This window comes from Eptesicus fuscus, chromosome 13, assembly GCF_027574615.1.
Source record: "Eptesicus fuscus isolate TK198812 chromosome 13, DD_ASM_mEF_20220401, whole genome shotgun sequence".
Classification (NCBI taxonomy): Eukaryota; Metazoa; Chordata; class Mammalia; order Chiroptera; family Vespertilionidae; genus Eptesicus; species Eptesicus fuscus.
In genome coordinates this window covers 69,874,844-69,893,798 of record NC_072485.1, presented here as the reverse complement: position 1 = coordinate 69,893,798, position 18,955 = coordinate 69,874,844, and the positions used below count along the sequence as shown (strand labels likewise).

The following is an 18,955-nucleotide window of genomic DNA, read 5'->3' as shown; positions in this document are numbered from 1 at the left end:
TGTTGAAAAGTGGTGAGAGGGGACATTCTTATTTTTATTCTCAGTCTTACAGAATTGACTTCAGTCTCTCAGTCAGTGTAATGTATTTTTCCTGATGCCTTCAGTGAGAATTCCACAGTCCTTACCATGGTTTATTTAACACTCATGTCTTAACCCCTGCTTGTATCTCTGGCCTTTCTCCCACACCTGTAAGTTCCAGAGGTATTAGATTTGTACTGTTCATGCATGTTCTACACTGACTCTAACCTTCAAGGCCCTATCAAAATGTTTGTTCTGCTCTAACACCCCACTGTGTTTATGGGGTGTGTGTTTGTGGGGGTAGGATTAAATCTCCCTGCTGTTTGCTTCCAGGGCACTCAGCAGTCCATTTCTTAACAGTTATCCCATGTGTGTGTCTGCCTTCCCAATCAATCATACATAGTGGTCGGCAAACTCATTAGTCAACAGAGCCAAATATCAACAGGACAACGATTGAAATTTGAGAACCAAAATTTTTAAAACTTAAACTATATAGGTAGGTACATTGTTATTAACTTAATTAGGGCACTCCTAAGCTGACCTTTGCTAAAAACTCAAGGGGCCAAAGAGCCGCATGCGGCTCGCGAGCCGCAGTTTGCCAACCACTGACCATACAGGTCCACCGCTGGATTTGCTCATAACTGTATCCCAGCACTGGCCGAGATCTGGCACAAAACAGCCATTCAATAAGACAACTGAGCTGGATTAAATAGAATGCTATGACGTGTACAGAGAGAAGTGGCTTATTTTGCAGAACAAAACACGGAGGACTGAAAAAGCCACAACAGCTGCTTGAGGTCACGATGCTAATTACTGGTAGTGGCGAGGCCGACGAGGCCGACGTGAAGACAAATGGAGCGGTCAGAAGGCAGACAGGTCTTCCCACCCGGCTTGTACAGAGGGAACCTGCTGCTGTCCTTTCACGGGGAAAGGAGACTTTTCTACTCGAGCCTCTGAGCAAGCCCGGGCCCTGGGGAGTGTAACTCACCGCCCAACCCCAGAACAGGTAGGGTCGGTGGCAGACTTCAACAGATGTTGCATAGATCCAAAGGGAGCAACTGCAAACTGGAAGGATGTTTTAAGGATGCCCTCGCCTCAGTCCGGAAAGGCTTCTCCCTGGCTGCTTGCAGGCTTCAGTTGCCTCGACATTGGGGAGCTAAACCAGGAGGCAAAGAGAGGCGCCCCAAAGAGTCAGCGGGAGGAGACCAGAGTCAGGGGGTGGCGGTGGCCTGCCCCTTCCTCGCCAAGGTCTGGAGCCCGGCCCTGGGCCCCTTCTTTGCCTGCTCCCTGGGCGCCCGCAGGATCCCAGGGGGTCAGGGAGCCCCAGCCCCTGCGGCGCGACCGCGCGTGCGCCCCCTATCGGTCGGTCGCGAGGGGCGATCCGTGCTCTCCCCGCCCCGAGCCCCGGCCGGTGGGGACGTTCCTGCGGAAGCCCAGGGGCCCCGGGCTGTCCCGGCGAAGGGAGCGACGCTGACCCGCGTCCAGCGTCCACGGAGCGCCCGTCGCTCCTCCAGCTCGGCCAGGTCCGTGGGATCCTGCCGGGCAGACAGGTAGCCCTCCCTTAGCGACTGCCTCCCGGACTCGGCGAAAGTCTGCCCTTCCGTCCGTCCGGAAGCCGGTGCGCGGCCGCACTTCCTCCTCCCGGACCCCGGAGCGGCCCTCGGCAGAGGCGCTGGCGCCTTTCCGTCCGCCCCATTGCGGGTCCGAGGCCGGTCGGCGCGGGGTGGGGTGCGCTGCGGACTCGCCACCGCCTGGACGCCCGAGCCGTCCTCGGCTCCGCGCCGCGCGGGTGTCCGCCTCCCTCCCGACCTCCCTCCTGGCCTCGCCGGTCCGCAGGCCTGGGCTGGGGGCTGGGGGGCTGGGGGCTGGGGGGCTGGGGGGAGGAGGGGGGAGCGCTGGGGAGCGCAGCCAAGGGGGGAGGAGCCTAGAGGAGACTTCGTGGAGCACAATTTAGCAGGAGCCCCAGAGTCCCTGAGCTGCTGCCTGGCTGGTCCCTCATCATTTGGTGTGTCCCCCGTTACTTGGTATGTGGGGCTTGTCTGTTAGGACTTGGGAAAATGGGAAAATCAGCGAAGAGTGATATTGGATGAAGTTTGACTGTGGGCCAGGATTTAAGCGCTTTATCTACATTAACTCCTGTACGCATGTCCTCGAGGCTACCACGTGAAGTAGGTGCGGTTATACCCACTGTGCAGATGGGGAAACTGCCTCGGAAAGGGGAGGAGCTGGCGTCCGCTCGCAGGGTGAGACCACCCAACCCAGGCCCACGCCTCCCACCCTTGAGAGGGAAGGGGGACCCTGGAGCCCGGCCAGGTGCCTGCACTTGCGAAGGTCCTACCAGCAGCCCCTCAGTCCCCGCCCAAGGTCCGCTTCAGCCCAGCAAACTCCCATCCCACCCTTTACCCCTGTGGGCATCAGAGACATCCTACCCCCAAGCCCCGCCCCTGGACTCCAGGCGCTTTCTGCTTTTCGTCAGAATACTGTAACCTGGCTTTTTGAAATTGAGATCAGCAAAAATGGAAAAATGAAAAACGCACAAAAGTAAAACAAATTCAAGCAGCTATATAGTAAAGTTGTATAAAAGTAGCAAGTGCAAACCCCTGGCACGGAACATACACTTTGCAGAATTTACTCGAAGTAATTGCACACGTGGTTGCAACAAGTCAAGGACACAGGATGCGGTTAGTATATCAAATTAAAGGAGAGGCTGGGAGAGAAAGGAGGAGGCCCGGTGACTCCAAGTTCATTGTGATGCTTGTTCCCGAGGCAAGTCCTTGATCAGGCATCGAGTGCTTTTGTCTCTTTGCAGATGTTTACCCTCCCTAAGAAGGAGTCCAGGGCACCTACCACCTGTCTGGGCCTGGACACTAACTATGGGGACGGTTTGGAAAGAGAATGCTCCAGAAAACCAGACCAGAAGCTGCCAGAGCACTATGGAGTGGGCGATCCCACCCCCACGTTCTCCTCTGATAGCTCCCACCTGTCCTCCAGAGGAAGAATCAGTAAGTGGTTCTGGGACTCGGCTGAGGAGGGCTACAGGACCTACCACATGGATGAGTATGATGAGGACAAGAACCCCAATGTGAGTGAACCCCCTTCCCACTGGACTGCAGGGCGGGGATACCCTACCTTGACCCACCGGGCAGCATCCAGCTTGCCCTTGCCAGGTTAGACTTAGGGTCCTCTGACCTCCAGGAGGGCTTCTGATGTAGCATAGAACACGTAGAGAGAATAGCATAACGAACTCCCAGATATCTATCACACAGCTGCAACTATTATCAATGTATCGCCAATTTTGTTTCATCTATACACTCACCTATCCCACCCTCAGATTATTTTTAATCAAATACCAGCAGTATCTCATTTTATCTGTAAAATTTACAGAACATTTCTCTAAAAGATGAGGATTAGGTAAAGCATAACTGCAGTACCATTTACACCTACAAAACCCCCCAATAGATTGGGGAGATGTGTTTTATTTAAAATTCTGCAAGAATTGGGGGGAACAAACAATATATTTCACTGGTACCCTGAAGAAGGGTGTAGAAAGGCCCCAGTTTATTACTTGGGTTAGAAAATGGCCCAGTTAGGCCCAGCCGGCATGGCTCAGTGGTTGAGCGTCAACCTATGAACCAGAAGGTCACAGTTCGATTCTTAGTCGGGCCATATGCCCAGGTTGCGGGCTAGATCCCCAGTGTGGGGTGTGCAGGAGGCAGCCGATCAATGATTCTCTCTTATTGATATTTTTATCTCTCTCTTGCTCTCTGAAATCAATCAATCAATCAATCTTCATATATATATATATATATATATATATATATATATATATATATATGAAGAAAATGACCCAGTTATAATTAAGGGGACTTGATATGTGAGGGAGGAATTTGAGAACCATGGAATGATCTAATGTGGATTCTGACCCACAGACCATCAACTGTTCGCCTTGAGAGCTGGGGCAGAACTAGGGTTTGGGCCACAACTGTTTTACTATGGGGTGTGTATTCTTGAGCTAATTATTTAACTTCTTTGAGCTTCAGTTCATCTCTAAAATGAGATAATGAACCTGTTCTATAGAACAGTCCAAATGAAATGAGATCACTGTGCAAAGTTATCAGCACAGTGTTTCCACATGAAGCATTCAGTAAATGGTAGCTGCTATTATTATGAATGTTATTTGTCCTGGTTGTTGTAACTTATTCCCAGTAATACCTTCAGAGCTGTCATAAATAAGAACCTTTAATAAATCTTTATTTGTTGAGCATCTTTCAGATGCTGGGCACTGTCCTAGATGCTGGGGGTATAGCAGTGGACAAAAATAAAGTTTCTGCCTTCATGGAATTTATAGTCTAGTGGGGAGACAGACAGTAAACAGTTCTGTATATTGAACCAAGTCAAACAGGGGTGGGTGGAAAGGTGGGATTGCAGAGAGCTCCGCTGTGCTGCTTCCTTGATCTTCCATTGGCCTCCCTCTGCCATGTTCACCCTGCCTCTGTGCCTCTCCTCTCCAGGGCATCATTAACTTGGGCACCAGTGAGAACAAGCTCTGCTTTGACCTTCTGTCCAGTCGGGTGAGTGCCGGTGCACATCTGGGTGGCATCACCAGCTCTGAAGGCATGGTTTCTCTTGGACTCCCTAGAATGCTTCTCCCACAAGAGCCTGCTGCTTACCTCAGTGGCCTTGGCTGGGGAGTTAGGAGTCTAGATTCTAGATCTGCCTCAGGGACAGCTTTCTATGTGGTCTTGGGCGAGTCACTTCTCGGCTACTTTGATACAGCTTCTTTCTCTCTCCATATTCTGCCCCTCACACAGATCCTCCTGTTGGCTGGGTCCCTGCTCGCAGGGAAAACCCTCAGTGGGGGTGGGGGTGGTGCTGATTTGTAGCTTTTGCCAATTCCCATAGTGTCAATACTCCCACCAGGACTGGTTTCAAGCTACCGATATGACATTATTGCACACAAAATTGGGAAGAGAAGTGCAGTGGCACACATATACAGGGTGGAACAAAAGTAGGTTTACATTTGTGAGTACACAAAACGAGTTTATTCTTGTATTATTAATTTTTGTATTATTTTCCATATGAACAACTGTAAATCTTCTTTTGTCCCACCCTGTATAGTATTTTCTCTTCTAGACACACAGATAGAAATAACCTCAAGAGCACAGAGAATAGTAAAATGTAGTAACATAATCAAGAACAATATTGTTTGAGTATTTACTACCTCTGTTTTTAATGTAATTCACTTATATAATTTGTATAATTTAATTCTTAAAATGGCTGTCTATTAACACAGCTTGAGCTGGTGCCAGCCATCTCTAGCAAACCACTGGAAACGCCTGTTAAATGTCTCCCAAGGCCTAGCAGTCAGATTTTGGGATTGTAGAGAGAGTGATGCTTCACTCAAAGGGACATGTGTCCCAAGATGACAAATTCATGTCCTAAGGGGAGAGGGGTGTAGTGTAGGTAGTGGGCTTGAAAGGCATGTTCTACCTAAAGCCAGCTCCCCACACTCCAGCTCGGCACCATCCAAAGAAATAAAATTTGAGCCACATATATAATTTTAAACTTTCTACTAAGTAAGGGAAAAGAAACTGGTAAAATTCATTTCAATAATATACTTTATTTGTCCTTATATATTTAACATATGACCATTTTAACATATAATCAATGAGGCAGTTTACGTACTTTTTTCAGATCAAGTCTTCAATATCCATTTTTTTCTCAGTTCAGACTAGCCACATTCCAAGTGCTCAATAGCCACATGTGTCTAGCAACTTCCGTATTGGGCAGTGCAGCTCTAAGGGATGAAGGAGAAAGGGAAAGGCTCGAGTCATATATGAGTGGTCCCACTGCCCAAGGACCTGGCCTTTCCTTGGCATTGTGTGTGTGTGTGATGCCCTTGGGAGTCACTAACCCAGCACCTGGTCAGGGTCAGGATGGTCTAGAAATGACCCCATTTTCCAAAATGTGAGGTTGAACGGAGCCTGCAGGACGACAGTGGCCTGACTCCCTCCAGAAGTTGGAGTCGAGAGCCAATTCCAACAACTTCTTCTTTCACCCCAGGGAGGAGCTGAGTAGCACGGACTCCCATCACGGCCTCTGCAAATGCCCCCCTCTGGGTTTTTGTAGGTGTCAGTGTTGAATAAAGAGCACTGGACTGGAAGTCAAACATTCTAAGATTCTCAGCTCTGACACTTGGTAGCTCTGTGACTTGGCTGAGTCACCTGACTTGTTTAGCCTCTGTTTCCTCTTTAGCAAATCGGTCATGAGAATGCTGGCCCCATGAGCCCCTCTCACCGTTTCTTTGATAAGGAGACCACGCCCTTGGCTTTAGAGGGCCCTGGTGCTGTGTGATGCAGGTGGTAGTGCCTACCGGTAGTGTGTGACCCTTAGCCCTGCTCTTCCCTCTCTGTCCCCAGCTGAGTCAGAGTGACATGCTGCAGGTGAAGCCGTCTCTGTTGCAGTACCCTGACTGGAGGGGACATCTGTTGTAAGTAGTTGCAGAGGCCAGTGGCTCTCAACCCCAGGGCAGTTTTGCTCCCCAGGGGACATACAGCAATATCTGCAGACATCTGTGGTTGTCATAACTGGGAAGTGAGTGCTACTGGCATTTATTGGGTAGAGGCAAGGGTTGTTGCTAAGCCTCCTACAATGCCCAGGATAGCCCCCAGAACAAAGAATTATTTGGCCCCAAATGTCACGAGTGGCAGGTGGAGAAAGCCTGCCTTAGGCTGAGGGCTACCTAGTCCTGGAGACCTGGCGGGTGATCGTGGGGTCTCCTAGAGCATTTGCAGGGGCCTGGTGCCTCCTGCCAGTCCCACCCCAGATCAGGAGCTTTCTAGCTTGGTTTCCTGGCTCTGAGGCATGGGGAGGGCCTTCGTATGAGGGGTCCTTAATCCCACTTTCTCAGTAGCTTTAGAGGAGCCAGAATCAGTTGAAGGGGAGCAGGCTGGGGATTTCTCCTACTGGTAGGGTGGGAGATGGTAAGTAATAATCATAAGAGTTTATACTTATTGAGTACTTACTAGGGGCCAGATGCTGTCCTGGGCGTAGTGACTTAGCAGGACTTGATTCCAAAGCACATGTTCCTACAGTAATGAGGATGATGGACCCAGACCTAATGAGGATGGTGGACCCAGAGTCCACACTCACTGGCCTTGAGTGTGGACTCTGCCCAGTGACCTAATTTTTTCAAGTCTCAGTTTTTTTGTCTATAAAATGAGGATAATAATAATAATAATAATAGTTACATCATAAGGTTGTTGGAAAACTTAATGAATAAAATTCTCCAAATAACACCTGCATAAGGTAAATGCTCAATACATATTAGCAATAATAACTATGATAATAGTCATTGTTATAACAATATTATTATTATTATTATTATTATTATTATTACCACCTAGACCTACAGAGAGTGTTGCTTATGAGGTCCCTGAGGTCTGCTGATTCGGTGGGGCTGGCTATCCTAGAACTACTGAGAATGAAAGTTTCCATGCCTGCGGGTAGTGTTGGGGTGGAAGGGGAGAGGTGGGTGGAGACATTTACTGATCACATTTCTCTTGTGGGTAACATTGCTGGGTAATGGCCGTTGCCTGAAGATTCACCAGAGGAGCTTTGGGATGGACTGTGGGTTGAAGACCCTCTGACAAGCACTGCCCCTCTGTCTGTCTTACCTGCAGCCTCCGGGAGGAAGTGGCCAGGTTCCTGTCTTTCTACTGCAGGAGCCCTGCACCCCTTAAGCCAGAGAATGTGAGTGCCCTCCTCCTCCGCTCTTTCCTGCTCTTCTGTCCCTCCCCAGCTTTTGGCTGGCCAGGGATAAGGGGCGGGGGGGGGGGAGGGCGGGGAGGGGGAAGGGAATCTGCCTTTCACTTTGTTTTGATTTATTTCCAAGAGGAATTAAGAACACCTCCTCTCTTCGCCCTCCCTTAGAGTTTGGGTATGCTTTCTGCTCCACTTTGTCCTGTTGCAACTGACAACCAGTGGGTTCAGGCTGCCTGTCACTACTTGAGCCAATTAAGCAGAGACCGGGTAGAATCACATATGAGCATTTATTCCAATAATGTCGACCGTGTGGGAGAGCAGGAGGTCATCCACAAAAATCTGCTCTACACCTCCCCATCAACCAGCTGCTGATATTGGGTGGAAGGACAAAGGTGGGAGAGTAGGAATTACAGGCATGAGGAAATAGGCAAGATATAATGGTTACAGATACAGACAATGAGGGCTGGGGCAGGGGGGGGGTCGCAAACGGTGGGCACCTCTGGGGCCTGGTTGTTCCAGCAACAAGGCTGTTAATCTTTGATGATAGGCAGTTATCAGAAAAGGAGAATGGATGACTGCATTCCTGGGTTAGCTCCCATGTCCTGGTGCGTACAGCTCTCAGCCAGGTTAGAATGTGCTCTCTCTGGTCAGAACAGAACAATCATGGTTATCAGAGCAGGATTAATATTTCTTATATCTAGTCCCCCCTATTCTATTTCTGCCCCTAACACTGTGGCCCCTCTTGGCCTTCACACCTTTGAACAAGACTCTGAATGGGCAGCTCCCTCTTCCTTGCTCAGTTGACTTAGGGCAGCGTCCCCACAAATAAGCCACAGGAATGAACTGGGCCATACCCCCTGTGGCCTTGCTGTGACAGAGTCCTGAAAGGTACCACATTGCAACCTGGCTCTCCCTCTGCGCCATGCAGGGACAGAGGCCGCAGGTCCTGGATCCCTCCTAAAATAGACTCACTTTTTGTCCCATGGATGTGTCACCCCCAGGTGGTTGTCCTGAACGGCTGTGCCTCTCTTTTCTCTGCTCTGGCCACGGTGCTGTGTGAGGTCGGCGGTAAGTGGACTATGGCCCGCTTAGCACTGGGAGCTGCTCTGTGCCTCCAGGGTCCCAGCTGCCTGTCCTCGAGGGCTGCATCGGAATGCTTTTGGCCATGATAGACTACTAGCCTACAGGGGCCTGAAATAAGCCGCTTGACATGAGCTACATAGTCGTACTGAGAACACAGGGACCTAGTCATGGTCAGGAGTTACTGGCTGCCGGGAACTGAGGCCCATCCATGCTATCATAATCAGTAATGATAACATTACTAACATTTCCTGCCCATTCTAGGACAATCACGAATGGGGGCAGTGGAACACTATCTCTCACTGGGATATGCAGTCTCCCCCGCCCCTTTTAATGCAGGCCTTTCTCTGGACCTTCCTGGGTCTTATATGGCCCAGTGGTGCTGGTCCAGCTGCCACTCCACGTGGCCTTTCCATTCAAGTTCACGTCCTCACAAGTCTGTGCTTCTCAGAGCAAAGTCTTGAGGGAGAAGATGTGGTGGGTTTCTGGCCAGCCAGTGGATTGGCTACCTTGGGTCATTTGTCTAGCTCTGGTCCAATCCCTGTGGCTGGGGAGAGGAACACGTAGGACAAAGGCTGCCCTTTTTAGCAGGGAGTCGAGTGGACTGTGCTAGCGGAAGGTTGGAAAGGGAGAGTAGCTTGACCTCTGTGTCCTCTTCAGAAGTGGAGGAATGCTTTTAGCTCTCTGTTAGAGTAGAGCTTACGGTCATCTCATCAACCCCCACCCACAGCTGGAGTCTCTGTGTGACATCCCTCTCCAAATGCTCTCAGCCTTTGTGTGAATGCCCCCACGGGTGGAGAACCCCGTCCTCGGGAAGCAGCACATGATATCTCTGGGCAGTTCTATATGCTGTCAAGTTTTTCCACTTGCTGAGCCCAGATCATCACATTACAGCTTCGACTGATGGGTCCAAGTCTCCTTAGAGTGAACCCCCCCCATGCTGAGTGCCTCAGTGGGATCCTCTAAGCTTTAGTTTCCTCATTGGTAAAGTTAGGGGGACAATAGCACTTACTTCACAGGGTGACTATGAGGATCTGATGAGATACAATGCAGATAAATGTTTAGCACAGTTCCCAGCACATAATAAGTGCTCAATAAATATTAGCTCCTGATTTTTAGATAAGGAACTGATCTCAGTGGAGCCCAGCTCTAGAAAGAGTTTTGGGAGTTGAGGGAGGGAGCTTGCCGCAAATGTTCTCCAAGATCATTGAAGGCTTAGAGAGGCTGGGGTGAATGGACAGGCGGTCCATGAGCTCCAGCCAGCGGTTGACAAGCCCTGGCCCACTCCTGCCTCCAGAGGCTTTCCTGATCCCTGCGCCTTACTATGGAGCCATCACACAGCACGTCTATCTCTATGGCAACGTCCGACTGGTCTATGTCTACCTGGACAGTGAGGTAAGAGTTCCTGGAACCCCAGGTAGGGGTTCCTGCAGGCCAAGACTTTCCTGCATCTGAATTTGAGGGTGGACATGGGAGAATGTCCATGCTGAGGGCTCGGGGGCAATGGCTGAAAGGGGAGTAGAGGCTTCTGTTGCCCATGGCCAGTGCCTGGGTTCCCTGGGGCCTCCCATTCTCCCAGCGCTGAGATCCCTGGGATTGATGTACTAGTAGAAGCCAAGGGCAATCCCAGGGGACCACACCAAGATGGCGGGGAGAGGATGGAGAAGACCTTGACATGGAAGTCCTTGGGCCCCGATCTGAGGACCTTTGGGCCTCTTCCTGAAACCTAGTAGTGATGAGGATGTCCCTGATGTGGTGGTGGGTGGGGGGCGGGTGGCAGTGAGAGGGGAGTGACCCCATCTGTATTTTTTGAGACTATTCTAAGGAGGCTGGAGATGACGGGCAGGAGAGCCCCCAGAGTTCATGGGTTTGAGGAGGGGGGTCACTGAATTTGGCTGTGGATCTTTTTCTAGGTCACTGGGCTGGACACACGCCCCTTCCAGCTCACAGTGGAGAAGCTGGAGGTGGCCCTGCAAGGAGCTAATGCTGAGGTCTGGGCTCAAACCAAACCAAGGCTTGGAGTGGGTGGGTCCGAGCCAGGCACAGACCCCTCTTCCTGTGGCTGGTCTACTCCCAGTAGGGGTGGCACTCCGTGATGAGATGGGGGTAGGCACAGAACCATTCCGGGGGCCAAGCAGGAGCCTGCCCATGGAGAGTCTTCCCCCTAGAGCAGGGGTGAGGAACGGCAGGTCCGAGGGCCGCATAAGGCCCGTGAAATCATTTGGTCTGGCCCTGCCAAGGCATTAGGGGTGAGTTAATTAAATGTTTGATCGAATATGGCAGGCTAATTTTTAAGTTGATAATTCTGTGTGGCCTGTGAGTGATGTTATAAATATCCAAATGGCCCTGGGCAGAAAAAAGGTTCCCTACCCCCGCCCTAGAGGAAGACTCTGAGGCCTCAGTGTACAAATCATCAACCAGGGAACGTGATTAAAAATATTACCCCACGTCACCTGATTCCGATGCAGCAGGTCAGTCTGAAGCTCAGCAGCCTCCCTGGCCATATGAGGAGGTGGTCCTCCCTCTGGGGGGATCTGAGGCCCCCTGGAGAGAGGCAGACAGCAGGGATCCTCCAGCGGTTCCTTTTCAGTCCACTTTCAACAGTCTGTCAACTTATCCTTTTTTACTGTAGTAATCAAAGCTGTACATGCCCACTGAGGGAATTTTTAAAGTGCAACCCCCTCCCATAATTCTACCAACAAAGGCAACCCCTGCTGGCCATCTGGGCATATTTCCCTCCAGGCTGTGTTCTCTGCGTTTGTTTTCTTTCATAGCTGACACGATGCTGCAGATGTAGTTCTCTGCCCTCCTTCTCTTCCTGTTGGGTGGTGAACATGGTCCCATCACATTTCCCTGGGGGCCTGCCCAGCCACCAGCCCCACCCCGGGATTTGTGAGCCTCTGGCCTTCGGGAGGAGCTGATGGTGTCCTGCCCTCTGGTGGTTTCAGGGTGTGAAAGTCAAAGGCCTCATCCTCATCAACCCCCAGAACCCTCTGGGAGACATCTACTCCCCAGGAGAGCTGCGGGAGTACCTGGAGTTTGCCAAGAGGTGAGGCACCCCACACTCACCCTACAAAGCATCTGGCAGATGAGGGCTCTGGCGAAGGCTTTGGGACAGGTCCTTTACCCTCTTTTCTCCACTGTGGCTCCCATGTGCTTTGGCTTTCCTGGCAGTGGGGTGGGAGGTAGCGGTTAGTGGGATGCTAGTTCTTTCTCTACCACTTTGTAACAACTATCATTTACTATATATTCTTGGGGCCAGACACCCTGCTAAGCACTTCCTATACTCTATCTCACCAGGGAACGTGATTAAAAATCACGTTCTGTTAGGTACAGATACTGTTATTACCCTCAGTTTACTGAGTGAGTGGGTGAGGGGGGCCCAGTCTGAATCTAGGTCTGTTTGTATTTAACTGTCTTGCACTTAACTGTGCCTTTCCTCCGTGGGGGTGCCCGAGGGCTCCGCCTCTGCCCCACAGCGCTTCAAAAGCCCCATGTCATCTGCTTGTGTATGTGGCTTCCTGTGTGTTTGAAAAATATAGTCAACAGCAGGTTGTTCCTGGATGAAACAAGTTTGGGAACCCTGGGCTAGATCCCGTCCCTCTGGATTTCTGGGTCACTGGCACCCTGCCCATTGAATCCATAAACCAAGCTCTTTCTCCTACCCCCCCCCCCCCGCCCCCTCTCCAACCTCTGGCCCCAGGCATGAGCTGCACGTGGTGGTGGATGAGGTCTACATGCTGTCTGTGTTTGAGAAGTCGCTTGGTTACCGCAGTGTCCTGAGCCTGGAAAGGTGAGGTTGCCACATCAGAGCTGACTCTGCACTCCCCATGTCCCCCAGAGCCCCTAACGAGAACAGGGGAGGACTGGGCCAGATCGGTGGTTTTCAAATTGTTCTGTGGGGTTTCTGAGAGCTCCAAGGGGGTGGCTTAGGAGTCCTAAGGGAGGGCCGGGTGGGTGGGAAATTGGCCTTTGCTGTTTCCTTCATCCACAAAGTAGTTCCAGATCCATTCATACGTTCATTCATTCAGCAAATTCTCTGGAGACCCTTGCATATGCCATGCACTTCTGGGTATTTGGACTTTTTCATTATATTTAGTTTAAGCCCAGAATTTGTGGCCAAAATACTTTTGGAAACACTTGGACCAGATCACCTGTAAAGTCTGTAAATCTGCCGTTCAGAGAATCTAACAGTTTCTGATCTCTATTCAGGCCTTGCTACGTCCCTTCTCTCAGCCAGTTCTCCCACAGCTCTGCCAAGAGCAGGGAGCATGGGCTTCATACATGGATTAGAAAAGTGAGACGCAGGAAAAGCGAGGCGCTGGGGATGCAGCAACCAACAAGAGAGACATAGGTCCTTTCTACATAGAACTTTTATTTCTAGCCAGAAAAACAAAACAAAACATTTTAGCAGCTAAATACATGGCTAGTCATTTGATTCAGTGCTAAAATGGAGAAGCCTGGAAGTCCCGGGAGGATCGGCCAGGTCTACTGGGAGGTGGTCAGAGGAGGTCTGTTTGAGGAAGTGATGCGTGAGCTCTGCTCTAGATTCGGCGTTGGCAAGCACTTTTAGATCAAATGGCTATTTTAGGCTTTACAGGCCATGTGGTTACTCATTCAGCTCTGCCATTACGGCGCCAGAGCAGCATAGACGGTACATCCATGAAAGAGTGCGGCTCTTTCCCAATAAAACTATTTGTGAAAACAGGCAGCAGGCCGGATGTGGCCTGCAGGCTGTAGTTTGCTGACACCCACTCTAAAGGATGTGTGGGAGTTGGTGATTCAAGAGACGAAACCAGGGCTTGACCCAGAACCAGATTCATCCATCTATCTCCTTCTGTGTTCAACTACACGTGTGAGCTCCCGCGGGTCTGTGTTGCCTCCATCCCCACACTGTGCTCTCTGCAGGCTGCCTGACCCTCAGAGGACCCATGTGATGTGGGCCACCAGCAAGGTGGGTCCCTGGCTGGCCTTGGGGCGTCAGGGAGGTGGGAGGGCGGAGAGGTGGGTAGAACCGGCTCTCTCTGTGGAGGGCCGGCCACCGCCTAGGGTGTCTTTCTCCTGCAGGACTTCGGGATGTCCGGCCTCCGCTTTGGCACGCTGTACACAGAAAATCGGGACGTGGCCACTGCAGTGGCTTCCCTCTGCCGCTACCATGGCCTCAGCGGCTTGGTCCAGCACCAGGTGGCACAGCTGCTCCAGGACCGCGGTGACTGCCTGGGCCTGGCCGCCTGAGGAGGGAGGGAGGGTTGTAGTAGGTCTGGGACTGGCCAGGGATCATGGATGCTTCATGCATGAGAAGAGTTTAGGGTGTTTGAGAGTACCGGCTGGGGGCCCAGGCTGGGTTCATACCCTACTCAGTCACTTCCTGGCTGGGAGGCACAGTCCTTCACCTCCTTGAGCCTCAGTTTCCTCATCTGTAAAATAGGGATCATAATGGTACCCATCTTGTAGGGCTAAAGTGACTTTTTATTCAATTAGAATAGTAGCTGGCATATAATAGGCACTTGGTCAATGTAAACTCACTATTATTAGCTGTGAGCACTTAGAAAAGAGCAGATGCTACGAATGGAAAAATGTTAAAATGGAAGTCTCTCTCTGTCTCTATATGGGTCTGTTCCGTTCCCAGGCTCAGATAGCGAGTTCAGGTAGTAAAGGGATCTGTACTTGCCCCCATGTATTGAGCCCAAGTAGATGTTCTCAATTCATCATCTCCATTGTCTCTCCCAGAATCCTAGAAGGCGGGTATTCCTGTATTTTCCCCATTATTTTATAGGCGAGGAAAATGAGGACCAGATACTGCATACCTGCTATAATAGCTAAAATTTTAAAAATAGTGACAGCATCAATGTTGGTGAGGACACAGACAGCTGAATGCTCCAGTGTTTGTGGGGAAGGGGATGATGGGACTATAAAGATAGTACGAGGGTGTCCTTTGGGGTGAGGGAACTGCTCGGTATCCTGTCCGTGCGGGTGGTTATTAAAATCTATACGTGTGTGAAAATTCATGGAATGGGATACCAAAAAAAAAAAAAAAAAAAATGAGGATCAGGGAGGTGAACTTGCCCACACCTTGTCAGAGGCCGTGCTGGAGTTGAACCTCAGCTGGTGTGACTGGGAGGCCTCACTCAGTGGGGTTCAGCCTTTGAATAGGGTCTGTATCTTGAAGGACTCTTGTCAGCGGGACCTGGCATGGTCAGGGCCAAGTGACCTGATTTAAGGTGCTTTACCCCCAAAACTGCATATTCCCATCTCCCCTAATCAACCAGGTAGAGGAGGGGCTCACCCCGTCTTGGCTGCTGGTGACCTTTTCTTTTCAGCATTTTAGCCTCATGGGACAGAGTGGAGGGTCGATGGGGGATTTATCTCTTGGCTTCTCTTTCGCCCAAACAGACTGGATCAACCAGGTGTACCTGCCCGAGAACCACGCCCGGCTCAAGGCTGCTCACGCCTATGTCTCCGGAGAGCTCCGGGCCCTGGGGGTCCCCTTCCTGAGCCGGGGCGCAGGCTTCTTCATCTGGGCCGACCTGAGGAAGGTAGTGCAGGTGGTGGGCAGGGGGGGGGGGGAGGGGACTTTAGCCTCCCTCCAGCAGGTGAGGAGCGGGGTTGACTCCTCCACATCCTGAGCCCCTCCGCCCTCCCAGTACCTGCCCGAGGCCACCTTTGAGGAGGAAAGGCTGCTGTGGCGCCGCTTCTTGGACAACAAGGTGCTGCTGTCCTTCGGCAAGGCCTTCGAGTGTAAAGAGCCCGGGTGGTTCCGCCTGGTCTTCTCGGACAAGGCCCACCGGCTTTGCCTGGGTGAGCGGTCTGCCCTCGCACCCCCACCCCCACCCCCCAACTGTATCCTTCCTGCCTGCCTTCTTCTGGCCCCACTGCGGACCCAGCAGCCTGAGCTCTCCCTCCCCACCCACCCGGCCATCAGTGCTGACGGGGCCCTCACTACCCCTTCCTTCCCAGGGATGCAGAGGATCCGGCAGGTGCTCACGGGCACACTCCAGGGGGCAGAAGACCCCCCTTCCTCTCAGACCCAGGAGCCAAGGGGCCAGCACATCTGAGCTGGCCATTGCCTTGTGGCCCGTACTGCCAGCCTGAGGTGTGTTCAGGGATCCAAAGACTGGTCGTGGCTGAGCCGTTGGCCAGGAAGATAGCCCTGCCCCTGAAGAAGAACTGTTCCTTGCCTCTCTCAGTGCCAGTGGAGACTCCTTACGTTGTGTTCGACCCCTTCCCACTCTATTAAACAAAACTGGGAGGAACTAGAAGCCTGTGTGTGAGTAATTTATAGAATGGAGGAGTTGTGACTGCCCTCAGCCACTGGTGGTCGTGAAAAGAAAACACGCAGCCTGTCCCTTCTTTTTAGCAGTCTTCTCACTCTTCCTCCTTTGTTGCCAGGGAAACAACTCAGAGGAACAACGCATATGAGAGAGAGTACACCACCCAAATAAAAAAGAGTGGTAATTTCCAAACTCTAAGGAGAAAGGACTGACTTCTACATGTTCACATTGTTCTCCACACACTTAGACTCTGTAGACCTGGGACCTGGGGCCAGGGACCTGGGACAGCCTGTTTGGGGGCCAGGTGGACAGGACACCATGGTGGGAGTCAGGCGAGGCTTCTCTGACTCTGGGATGCTCTTCTTCCTCCTCCTCCTTCCTGGGAAGGAGCCACCTTCACTGACGATCCCCAAACAGAGTGACCTACTCGTGACTGTGGGGGGTGGTGTGGGGCTGGACCCTGAATGGAGGCTGCTGTGGGGACAGGCTGACCACGGCTGGGCTTTCCACTCTACGAGCGCAGAAAGCCACCCACTCTATCTCCCGTCCAGAGCCCAAATGAGCTTGCCGATCGCCTTTAAAGCCATGTGCTGAGCACCCTTCTTAGTGCCGACACTCCTGCTTGTTTGTTTATTATTTATTTAATTTATTTATTTTAATTTATTTTTTTTTTTTTTTTTTTTTTTAGAGAGAGAGGAACACTGATTTGTTGTTCCACTTATTTATGCATTCGTTGGTATGTACCCTGATCTGGGACCAAACCCCCAACCATGGTGTCTGGGGACAATGCTCCAACCAAGGGAGCTACCAAGCCAGGGCCCGCCACTCCTGTTTAGAAAAGCTTTCCTTGTTCTTCTTTTAAGAGAATGTTGGTGAAATCAGCCTTTCCTTTCTGTCAGCAATGCTATTTGGTTTAGGCCCCTTCCCTTCCCTTCCCTTCCCTTCCCTTCCCTTCCCTTCCCTTCCCTTCCCTTCCCTTCCCTTCCCTTCCCTTCCCTCCCTCCCTCATTCATTCCTCCTCCCTGTCTTTTCTTGAATGCCTTCAATGTGCCAGAGACTGTGTTGGGTTAATTACATGTATTATTTCTAACTCTGGCATAGTGAGTGCCTGGGAAACGGTCATTAATATCCCCCATTGAGGGGGGGATGAGGACACTGAGTCTCAAAGAGATGGAGTGATGTTCCCAAAGTCACATAGCTAAAAAGTATCAGCCAGGATTTAAAGTCAATGTGGTTTGATTCCAAATCCTGTGCTCTTTGCACTCTCATGATGCCACTTTCTTTGAAAGCACTCCTGCCTCACATTTCCCGACTCTCAGTGCCATCTTTGCTTTGTCCTGGACCTTCCAAGTGTGTACTGTAATAGCCTCTCCTCTTTTAACCACCAACTACTAGGACACTTTGCTACCTTCTCAGAGACTTTAGGTCCTGACTCATATTTTCTTTCCTTCTCTGCAGTCACCCTCGGCTTCTTTAGCTTTGTGTAGCTTCTAATATCACAGCTTCTATACTTTCTCACCTCCAATTACTTGCATAGTGTCCACCCCTAGAAATGTAGCCATACTATTTTACCCACACTGGATTACCCAGACTTGTTCTTTCCAATTGCTTCTCCTTTTATTTAACCTTCTGATTCCTTGTTTTTATTTATTGCTTTTTATTTTAAAAAAATCTTTATTGTTGAAAGTATTACATAGGTCCTCCTTTCCCCCATTAACCTCTTCTAGCCTGCTCCCATCCTCCCCCAGCCCCAGGCCCTCCCCACCCCATTGTCTGTGTCCGTGGGTTATACATATACGCAGACAAGTTCATTGGTTGATTTCTTCCCACCCACCCTCCCCTGCCTTCCCTTTGAGGTTCAACAGGCTGGTTTATGCTTGTGTGACTCTGGGTCTATATTTGATCATCAGTTTATTTGCTTCTCCCTCTTTATAGCATCAGTGCTTTTGTTCATGACTTTTTCCTCTGCCTGGAATGCCCTATTGACCTCTCTACTTATCAAAATCCTAAATGTCCTCCAGGACCAGCAAATATGTCAGCATGAAGTCTTCCTACATCTTTCCAACTAAATGTGATTGCTTTCTCTCTCTCTCTCTTTTTTTTTAAATCCTCACCAGAGGATATTTTTCCATTGATTTTTAGAGAGAGTGGAAGAGAGAAGGAAAGACAGAGAGAAATATTGATGTGGGAGAAACACATGGATTGGTTGTCTCCTGCATGGGCCAGGGAGGAGCCTGCAACTGAAGTACGTGCTCTTGACTGGCATCGAACCCGGGACCCTTCAGTCCACAGGCCAATGCTCTATCCACTGAGCCAAACCAGCTAGGGCTCCTTTCTCTTTTGAGCCTTGTAGCACTTTGTTTATAACCTCCTATGCCATCTTTCACCCTCTGCTTCGGCTTATCTTACTTGTGCATTTGTCTTCTTGATATTGAGCTCTTCCAACTTGGGCTTCCCTTTATTCATCCAAAAAAGACTCACTGAACACTTACTATGTGCCAGGCACTATGCATGCCTCCGTTATAAAGTAAACAAGATAGGTTCTCAAAGGCTGTGCCCAACACAGGTCTTCAACACAGAAGTTTCTCATTTAATGAAAACATTATTAATTAAAAACATATGTATATATTTAATACAGAGAAAGACAGAAGAAAACAAAATGCTCTCCACTTATCCAGTTCTCTATTGGGGTGTTTGTGTGCTAAATTTCCTATTATTTTAGGGGGGGTGTGGATTTGAAATGCTAAGAACTGCTTTCTTGGGTGTGGAGAAGTGGAAGTATTCCATCTCCAGAATACTCTGGTCCCAATCTCCCTGGATCT

At 50.5% G+C, this 18,955-nt stretch overlaps 1 protein-coding gene across 2 annotated transcripts; it reads left to right on the top strand.

Moving 5' to 3' along the window:
• Positions 1-1,505: 1,505 nt before the first annotated feature.
• ACCS (1-aminocyclopropane-1-carboxylate synthase homolog (inactive)) lies at positions 1,506-16,115 on the top strand. 2 transcript variants are annotated; one of them, XM_054725626.1, is made up of 15 exons: positions 1,506-1,568; positions 2,828-3,100; positions 4,530-4,589; positions 6,438-6,508; positions 7,701-7,770; positions 8,784-8,850; positions 10,160-10,257; positions 10,776-10,853; positions 11,811-11,911; positions 12,566-12,655; positions 13,771-13,816; positions 13,930-14,071; positions 15,256-15,398; positions 15,507-15,660; positions 15,820-16,115. In XM_054725626.1, the coding sequence occupies exons 2-15, from the start codon at positions 2,828-2,830 to the stop codon at positions 15,915-15,917; spliced, it is 1,491 nt and encodes a 496-aa protein (XP_054581601.1). In that variant the 5' UTR covers positions 1,506-1,568; the 3' UTR covers positions 15,918-16,115. The 2 variants fall into 2 exon arrangements, with proteins under 2 accessions (XP_054581601.1, XP_054581602.1); XM_054725627.1 differs by having other exon boundaries at positions 1,523-1,541.
• Positions 16,116-18,955: the final 2,840 nt, after the last annotated feature.